Raw genomic sequence first — 10643 nt, 5'->3', positions numbered from 1 at the left:
GAGCTGTTCAATAGTTATAAACTATATGTTCTTTTTTTGACCGCAACTCTGACCATCTTTTTATATTTAAAATTTTTACGGTCAACTATATATACTTATATAAAGAATTCATTGAACAAGCAAACAAAATAAAACCATTTGTGAATATTTTCAAACATCAAATAAAAAACAATTTTTGATGTATTACTAATTAATTTTATTTACAATAATGTAATAATTCTATTATCTATTATCAGGTGTAATTCGAAATTATTTTATTTTAACAAAAATTATTTTAATATGTCAAATACCTTCAATGTCTAATTAATTCGTGTGCCTCATTGTGCTTAGTCGTACTTGCATGATGCTACTCCCAACATTATTGCGAACTTTTTTTTTTTTTACTTAATTATTTTAAGGCACCAACCACGTATTGGTCATTATTGCCTTGAGGGACTATTGCAACATGGGGGACCTGTAGTAAAATTTGATTAAATTTTATGATAGAGATTGAAATGGTGGAGGAACTCAAAAATATTGTCAACGGTTTGTTTGTTATCCTACAAGACGGAATGGAGATCCGCATTTCATCGTATAAAGATTTGAAGGACTAGTATTCTCAGTAAAAATGAGTTTAACAGTAAGTTCTGTTCCGCAAGTTTGGCATACAGGTGGAGAATCGCGGGCCATATGTAACCGTGGTTCAGGCGCGTATGACCTATTCGAAGGCGCGTCAAAATCACCTCCTCTCTGCGCACACTTTTACGATATCCAATGGTGGTGTCACTTCTAATTTCCCTTAATTTTTTACAACATTTTCCCAAGTTTGTCTTCATTCTAATTTAATTCTCATCAGCAGCATCCTGGGATTGTGTAAGCGCACGCGTTTTCAAGTAGAGTATACATTGATTGAACTTTCATTATCACTACAAAAGAATTTGCATATTTTTTTTGAATTACTTAGCTGATTTTAGCTGACACTGATACATGTGTCAAAACTTTTGACGAAACTTAGTAATCATATATTTATTTATATAAAACAACTTTTGATGTGTTTATTTGAAGCTAAGGAAATCATTTTCCTTAAGATTTGGCTTTCATTATAAGTTACGAAATTCGATTTTCATTTTTCATAAAAATATTTATCACTCCTATTATAAACTAAAATAAATCATACATGTATTAATCACTGACCCTGCATGTGGCTATGACATATATGTTATGAATTCATAATAATTTAATTTGGCAAATAGATGAAGTAAAATATCTCATAAAAGAAAACATTTCAATGCTTCATGTTGGAATTTTAATGACAGTGAAGGCATCCAGCAACCGCAATATATTTCGCTTGCAGCGAGAATGGATTGTATGATTACAGTCATATTTCATGAGGATTTTAGTTTAGTAAGAATATGTGCCCACTATTTCCAGAGCAGTTAAAATATATTTAGAAATATTCTTTACAATTTTATATTCATTATTAAAATTCTTCATGACGGTTGTTGCTAAAAGGGTTAATTTTCTTTATATTTTTATTCTTTCTTCCAACCCATAGTGATAGCTTTTTTTTATTCTATAATTTAAAATCTTAAATGTTATCATTTATTTTCTAATCTAAATATGCAAACAGGGTACAGTCGACTGGAAAGTTTTTTAAATTAGCTCATTTAGATTTTAAAAGCTAAAAAAAAATCTTTTTCTATTTTTTTATTTTCTTGAGGTGAAAGTTCTGAAAATTTACTCCTTTATGGCCCATTCATATATTTTTTATTTTTTATTTACAACATCAAAACATGTACAATTTATACCAGATTAAAGAAGAGCAAAGTTATAAGTTGGTATGAAGTCGATTCAATTGAAGAACAGAAAGCTGTAAAAAAAAAAAAACAGTTGAAATTTGTAATCAGGATCTAAAAAAACATGAGAAATTTCTAGGACTTCTATAAATGTTTCTTCTAGATCTCTATTTTACTTCATTCCATTCCATAATTTTTATTTGAGATCAATTCAAAATTAAACGGCAAAAAAGAAGATCGTAGTCAAAATTGTAGCTCTTCTACTCTTCTTATTATAATATGATGTGATTATTTGAATTAATTCGAATAAGACAGATTCCACAAACCGAAAAAGTTCTTTTACAAAATTCAAAATTCTTTTATCGGTTTTCTAATGCACATAAAAATGAGAGAAAAAAGATGACTGTGTTTTTTTCTTTCTTATCTTTGTCCTTGATTCGCGTCCGGAGAAAAGTATAAAAAAAAAAGATTTAATCACTCCTTAAAGATATGCCAAACAAAAAAAAATACTTATAAAATGTAAAAAATGTTAGGGAATCTGTCTCTCTCTTTTTTAGTATAAGATGGTGTTTCTAAAAAAAAAAAATATCTGATTTTTATTTTTATGCTATGAAAGAAAAGTCGAAAAAAGTTAATTTTTTGATCAGACTTTTAATGCATAAATAAAATGAGAAGAAAATACTACTTTAGTTATAAAGTTATAAAACTAAACCCTTCTTCGCTTTGTCCTTGATTCCTGTTCGGAGGAAAAGTAAAAATATTCAGTTACTCCTTAATGATTCCCCATAAAAAAAAATATAGAGTAAAAATATTAGGAAATTACACTCTCTGATTTAGTATAGGATGGTGTTTGTAAAATAATAATAATAATAAACAAGCCTCTGTAGGCCATCTCCTGTGAGATGGATCGCCTTGTACGAACAACTCTCAAACAAGAACGCACCCACCACCCAATATCCTCTCCAACTCAAGGATGGACTCTGGTTTAACTGGACTTAATCTGAGCCAAGGTGTTGAATCAACAATCGTGTCACAAGATGAAAGACTGGTAGAAAGGAAAAACAAGTCTCTGCATGGGAGATTCTATAGCCAACTGAACGAAGCCTCCATAGACAAAGAAAGATCAGTTGAATGGTTAAAAGCTGGAAAACTATTCTCCGAGACAGAGGGATTTGTGGTTGCTATTCAAGATCAAGTAATTGTTCTAAGATCATATAGGAAGCATGTGCTAAAAGACGCAACAGCACCGAATAAGTGTCGATTATGATTTGTGGCGCTGGAATAAATCCAACATATCACGAGTGGATGTGGAGTATTAGCTGGTACTGAATATTTACAGAGGCACAACAATGTGGCCAAAATTTTGCATCAGTCACTGGCGATAAAGTACAACTTAATTTAAGATAAGAGCCCATACTACAAGTACCACCCAAATAGACTCCTCCAAAAAAGTCCTCTCAAGTTCTATTGGTATGAATCAATAATTACGGACCATACAGTACGCCATATTAAACCAGATATCCTCCTTATTGATCTAAGAAAAAATAAAACAAACTTATTGATGTCTAAATCCCAAACGATAATAAAATAAGCTCTACTGTGGGAGAAAACTAAGGAAATATCAGGAATTGGCGATTGAATTGAAGGAACTGTATCACTTGGAGGGAGTTACCACAACTCCAATCATAACATCCACCAATGGTCTCGTACCAAAATCCACAGTGGCAGGCCTGAATGGTTTGGGAGTACGAAGAGAGGCTCAACAGTCGGTTCTCTTAGGCATAGCACGTATAGTGCGAAAGGTTTTAAAAATTTGAAAAAAGAAAATAAATAAATGAATAAAATATGAAGGTGGTTGGACTTCTAGGGTCCTGTTCCATAATAAAGTACCAACTAATACTATTAGTCTTGTCGATTTAACTTAATACAATTGCACTGACTTGTACAATAGTAACTTGTACTTTAGTATTTTATAATTCCTGTAATATCACTAATAGTCATCCCTATCATGAAAAAATAAGTATTAGTATTATTACCACACTAGTTTCTACACTTGTACTATGAACTAATACTATTAGCTTTCATTATGAAACAGGGCCTAGGTCCCCCACCCCAGATACTAATTACCTACAAATTGAAAAAAGACAACAAAAAAGATTAATTTTTTAATCTGATTAATAAACAAAAATAAGGGCTAAATTTAATAATCCTTTTACTGGAAGAGTCTTATGGAATTAAACTGGATTTAGTGAATGACACAAATTCTTCCTTATTAAAATACAATAGTTTATTTCATACCATCAGCAACGTTTCGGGAGATTTCCCCCATATTCAGGCTGCTAAAAAACAAATTCAACAAAACCATAAACATGCGCTTACAACAACACTAATATATCATATACACTCAAAGAACTATTTATAAACTATTTACTTGATAACAAAAACCTATATATGACATATAATTTTCTCCTTATTGTCTTCTTGCTAATATATTATAATATTAATGTCATTTAATGAGTAAAACTTGCTATTGGTCATACATTTTAGGAGAATAATTACCTTTCTGAAGATTATCTTCCATTATGATAACAACCATATAAACTATAAAATAATTTTCTCCTACCTCCAAAAATAAGGGCAAAATATAACCTTAGTAAAGTTCTCTACTACCTGAAATTTTTTGTTCAATACTTATTCTTAAACTAGACGTTTCTTTGTTTTTTTCTTGATCTATGTCTCGATAAAATGTATATAAAACAAATTCTGAAGAGTAGTATCAGATTTATTTTAACTTTGTCATAATTCTTAAATTTGCTACTGATAATTTTTTTTTTTTAATATTTATTTATTGCAATTTACAACTGTACATTATAACACATTTAGTAAATCTGATGTAAGTTAAATTGGAGTGTTACAGGTGTGTAGAGAAACTACCCATTGGTAGTACTCTAATGACATTTTACATTAGCTGGTCTCGTGGCCATCTTCTTTTCAGGCGCCTCGGAGGATTGTCAGGAATGGAAGAAGATGCAAGATTAGAAACTAAGGGGTTTGAGTGGTTATATAGTTTATAATGGAAGGAGTGATATCTGGTTCGGGCTAGATCGGTTACATAGGGAACATTAAGGTCTTTATGTATGATTTGTGACAAAGTAAGGAGCATTGAGGATTTTAAGAAGGATTTTAGATTGTAAGGATTGAATACAAGAGGAATTCGAAGCTACTGATATTAAAAAATGAAATAAAAAATAAATTTTAACATAGTTTTATTAGGTTATTGAGATGAGACAATTACTGATTATGGTTTATCTAGAAGAGGTTGAAAGTTTATCTAAAACAAATTTAACAAGCGACAAGGGGTGGGGGGGGGGTGAAGGTACTAAATACAATATTTACCCTTTAGGAAACTAGATATTTATCATTACATGTATATATACAACAGCTAACCACTGAATAGTGAATTTTTATCGGGTGATCTACAAGCCTTTAACAGTTCTGATTGGTCAATATTTAACACGGTGCTTACTGATAACTTCATTCTCCGCGAAGGTTATATCGAGACATGAGGTGGGAACTCTTAACTCTAATAACATGCGTCGGTTCAGCAATGGTCGATATCTTCTACCCGAATCGAGAAAACCTTTTAGATGCTGTAGAAACCATAGCAGAAAAAAACTTCCATGGGAACTGTCTGTGCTTCTTCTACTCTAGAACAAACCCCCCAGATCTAATCTTCTCGAATTTAATCCTAAGGATGTACAAACACTGGACACCAATACTACCGACCATCCTTCCTTCCATATCATTTATTAACAAAGATCATTATGTAGTCACTAACTTTATCAAATGTTCTTATGTGATTCTAATTCGTAATGAAAACTATACTTCTCAGCTACAAGAAATCATGTACCACCCCTGGAATACTCTGTACCGAATCGGTGATAGTCCTTATAGTAGATTCATAATCGTGGTGGATGGAGAAGTATCTATGAACGAGACATACGAAGCTCTTAAAATGATGTTTCGGTTCGGCGACATAGATGTTGTTCTGGTAGGTCTTGAAAACAATATTGTAAGTGTCTTTACCTTATTTCCTTATGGGCAAGATGGAAAAAGCTGTCCTGAAGATAATACGGAGGTATTCCGAATTGCACAGTGGAATGGGAAATTCTCAGAAATAGAAATCTTCCCGGAGAAAGTTCCAATTTTGTTTCAAGGTTGCGATTATCCTCTATCGACTGTTCGCTATCCACCCTTCATGTTTTCGCTAGGTGATAACAAATATGATGGAATCGATTACAGACTGTTATTAATGGTAACAGAAAAGATCAACGCAAGTTTGATGGTGATATATTACAGTGGAATCGACGGGTGGCTATGGCAGAAAGAAGATAAAGTCTACGGGTCTTTGAACGATTTAAGAGAGGGCATTTCTTGGGCCACTGTTTCTGGAGTATCGAACAATCTAATGCACTATCCAGTTATGACAATAGAATCTCCATACGTATTTTCGAAGCTTATTTGGTACTTTCCTAATCCTTTGCCGATAGAAAAATGGAAGTTTGTCTACTTAGCTTTCTCAGGAAGACTTTGGGTCTCAGGAGTTATTACTGCTGTCTTGACACCATTTTTCTTTTACTTGTTCGCTAAAGTAAGTCGGCTTGAGTATTATTTTATAGAATTTGAAAAATCTTGCTTTACTCTTTGGTGCATCGCTTTTGGAAATTCGACGGGCTTCATGCCTAAAACTGTTTACTTTCGGTTTATCTTTTCGTTGTGGCTCTTCTTCACAATACACCTGAACCTCGCTTACACAGCCTCCTTGACCGGTTTGATAACTGGAGGAAAGATGGAGGCCAAAGTTACAACATTAGATGATGTCATAGAGCGAAACCTTACGACAGCCATGTTCCGTTATTTGGTGAGACCCATAGCAACTTTAGGTGATCCGAAAATAAGAAAAGCAATTACTAAATACATCGTTGTTAATAACTACGATGAAATATTCACGACAATGGTGACACACAGGAACTTATCGATTGTAGATAACGATGTTTATATCGATCATCTCATCGTCCAGAAGAAACTGCAGATATATCAAACCCCCGTAACTTTACTTCGTGTCCCAACTGGGATCATGATGAGAAGAAATCACTTTATGTTTGAGAGGATAGACCAAATCGTACAACGCCTCATCGCTGCTGGGATAACCGATAAGCTTGTGGAAGATTTTACAGTACCTCTTTGGAAGCATCAAGATAAAATCGATTGGAAAGCTGTCGATATTGACGCTCTAGCAGGTCCCTTTATTCTATTTGCATGTGGTATTTTCCTTTCATTTACAGCCTTTTTTATTGAAATTATTTATTTTTACAGAAACAAGATTTTAAATCTTTTGAAGTAAGAAGTAATGATATTTTATTATTTAGTTATTTTTTTCCACCCATATTTAAAGCACTTTGATTATTAAATATCTCATACAAATTTTGTTGTCGGGGCAACAAATAATTTAAAACATACGATGTTTAAGGTAAATACTCTTAAACATCACTTAGCTAGGGTGTTATTCATATAATGCCTATTATGAGACCCTATTACAGACATATTATTATTAGTCGATTCTGTTGTTATATTTTTGTTTAGACTTTTAAAAATAGTTTTCCTCGTTGTTTTGTTTCTTATACATTGGCCTTCGTTTACCATAGAAACATACTTTTAGATTTGAATACAGTTGCTTACATACATATTGAATTCATTAGCTAACAAATATTTGAAGGCCTCAAATAAGTGCTTAAAGAAACTGGGATGGCAACCTAATATTCCAGGCATAAGCGATACTACTTGGACATTAGGCAAAACATTAAAGTTGGAATTTTATAATTTTCTTATACACAATGCAAATTATAAAAAATTAACGACCGTACTCACCATTTGTATACTAAATTAAAACTTTAAAATTACCATCTATTTTCAAATAATGATTTACTTATAAATTCAAGCAAAATTTATAATTTTTTTTTTATTTAGTTACGTTTATAATATCTCAGCAATACAAAAATCTTATTGAATTTATCAGTGAAATTTTTCTAGCGTCTTAGATTGCACAGTTTTCCGATTATAAATGAGCAATTCCATCTAAGGGGACACCTTTTCCAAAAATAGCTGTTTTTATATATTTTTTCGATTCGAAACGTAGAAAATGTGTGAGAATGTTGTAATATAATTAAACAGAGAAAGTAATTTTTAATTTTTTGTTTAATAACAAATATTAGTAATTTAGTGATTGTTTAAATTTTCTTTGTTTGTAATTATTAAATTATGAATACTGACTATGAAGAATGAACAGAGAGGCAAGAACCAAGAAAATCAGAATCGTTCAGAAATCGTAGTTAAGATGTGTTTAATTTTATTATAAGCATGTAAGAATTATCAGTTTTCAGTTAGAAATTAAATTGATTTTGTATCATCTTAATTTAATTATGTTTTGTCAATAAAGAAAAATGAATTTATATCATTAATTAATTTTTAAATTTATTTATTATAAGAAATACATACATTTTATGTAACAAATATAGTAAATAAACTACCTTATTTATTGAGAAGTAATGAGTTGCTTCTACTTTTTAAATACCTCTATGTACATTACATAATTATGCATGATGTTCCAGGTGGTGGTTAAAAAACTTTAACAAAAAAAAATAGAAAAGAAACTACTTATTTGAACCAACGTTTCGGGCCAAGATGTACGTATTCAGGGTTTAAAAATGGACAGTTGTAAAAAATGGTTGGCTGGTCGAAACGTTAGTTTCAAATAAATAGTTTATGTTAAAGTCTAATAGTTTAGTTTCTATACTTTATTTTTTTTTACATTATAATTGGTATTTTAATTTCTGTTATATATAAGTTTATTTATTTAGTTATGTAAAGTTTAAGTTATTTTGTATTTCAATTTTTTTTTTTTAAACTGTCACGTAAAATAAGGGTCATTAAGAAGTTTGTTGTAGTGCGTGTAAATACTTCACTGCGGGGGGACGTATACAACATTACCGGCAAACACCCGACGGCAATAGGATTAAGACCTGCATACAGGTTGATAAGGGCAGTCTGCAGTCAGTATTAGCAAAGATCTCTGGCTTCTATCTCGCTCTCATCTACGACTCAACACGTAGTATTTGGGGCACCGTCTTTCAAGCGACACTCACTCATTATCTTATTTCTACCGGCTCGTCATTGACATCAAAACTACTATTTCGGATGAGATTTAACTTGACATGCATTATCAATATGCGCATATCGAACCCGCGAGCATCTGCTATGAGTGAATTGAAAAATAGGATTCAAAATATGTGCAAAAAAATCACTGATATATATAATATACACTCATATGTTCTTATCTAGTCTCTAAAATGAAAAAAATTAAAATAGAAACTTCAGAACTTTACAATATTGGCCTCCGGAAGGGAGGTACGTATCATCCCGTACATCATGATACCGGCTCTTTGGATGTCCTGGGGTGTTAAGGTGCCACACCAACTCCAAGATTTTCATCTCTTCCCTTATGCTTGCTTTGTCAAGCTCTCTTCCACTGCCTGACAAGATTCTATCTGGTCGCCATGAAACTGGAACCATGTGCGTAGGGCTCTTCATTTTCATTCACACCGCTTCTGCTGACCTCTCATTCACTGGGCACGCCATAGCTAGTTTGCTAAATACGTCTATCACTGTGGTCCACTTGTAACCCTTCCACGTAAACGAATCCGCTTAAAGATCACTAAGTGGCTTCTGCAGTGAACTTCCTCCTGGATCGCTTGAGGTGGGTGCCTATCATATTTCGCAGTCAGGCATACGTCACTACTACCGATGGTTTCTTGAATTGTGCGCTTCAAAACCCACCAGAAGTATCGACGGCGCAACGCCTGTAGCGTTTCGTTCAGCCCTCTATGGTTGGTCTTTCCTTAGTGATACGCGAGGGTCATCTGCTTTAGGCGTTCCGCGTCACGGAGAGTTTCTGATATCATAGCCGAAGACGCCGAATTTTGTTCCTTAATTTAAGGTTGCAAATGTAAATGAAAGAAAGAAGAGAAGTGGATTGTAAAAGTTTTAAATTTAAGAAGGAATTATATAGAAAAAGTTATATGGGACAAAGGCAATTAGCCTGCATTTTAAGATTTTAAAAAAGAAAATGACATCAAAATGAAGGTATCCTTGAAAATGACCTGAGGGTCGAAACGTTGGAAGGTTTGTAAAGAATAAAGTTGAGAAAAAAAAGGAACAAATTTGTTTTTAAATAAATTAATTTTTTATAGTTTTTAAATTTATATTAAAAAATTTGTTTACGTAACTCATGGACAATAGAAGTTTGTTTTGTTAGTGCATATACAGGGACTTAGTTCGGCACCTATACAACAACACTAGGAGCTGCAATGGGATTACGGCCTATATACGGACTGATAAGTCGGTTGGGAGTCGCCTGTCTAGAGTGGACAGTCTGGAGTTGTACGTGAGCAGTTTTTGGGCCCTGGCGCCTTGTCTCACCGTCACTTTGGCTCACCACACTTCGTTTTTTTTTTTTTTTATTGAAATGCTCAACATCAGCTCGTCGAAGAAAGCCATCTCGGATGAGATGTGTTATACGTAGAGGTATAGTCGACGCATATCCACCCTTCTCCCTCCCCCCCTCCCCTCGGCCATATCTACTGTGAGTGACTATCTGCTTTTTCCATCAAACTTACTCATTTTTTTATTTTCTAATGGTTATTGTAAAAATAACTTTTTTTTTTTGTATGAAGAAGATTATTTCAGTTTGTATATAAATTCAAATATTTTTTCACACATTACGCAGATATTATAAATAGACTTAAAATTAAA

General features: G+C 32.7%; 1 protein-coding gene across 1 annotated transcript; it reads left to right on the top strand.

Annotated features, from left to right (window-relative positions):
• Nucleotides 1–2748: 2748 nt before the first annotated feature.
• LOC136795967 (uncharacterized) lies at nt 2749–7165 on the top strand. The gene is made up of 3 exons (XM_067048219.1): nt 2749–2970; nt 5668–7099; nt 7152–7165. Exons 1-3 carry the CDS (start codon nt 2749–2751, stop codon nt 7163–7165), a joined length of 1668 nt encoding a protein of 555 aa, XP_066904320.1.
• The last annotated feature ends 3478 nt before the right edge of the window (nt 7166–10643 follow it).

The sequence above is a fragment of the Halyomorpha halys genome, unplaced genomic scaffold, assembly GCF_000696795.3.
Source record: "Halyomorpha halys isolate HHAL.00 unplaced genomic scaffold, Hhal_1.1 Scaffold28.1, whole genome shotgun sequence".
In the NCBI taxonomy this organism is placed as follows: Eukaryota; Metazoa; Arthropoda; class Insecta; order Hemiptera; family Pentatomidae; genus Halyomorpha; species Halyomorpha halys.
The sequence above is the reverse complement of the archived record's forward strand: the minus strand, read 5'-3'. Positions and strand labels throughout refer to the sequence as shown.

Coding starts and splice junctions, on each gene's coding strand:
- LOC136795967 (XM_067048219.1), top strand. CDS start 2,749: ATGGACTCTGGTTTAACTGGACTTAATCTGAGCCAAGGTGTTGAATCA. Junction 2,971..5,667: donor TGGTTGCTATTCAAGATCAA/GTAATTGTTCTA, acceptor TATACTTCTCAG/CTACAAGAAATCATGTACCA.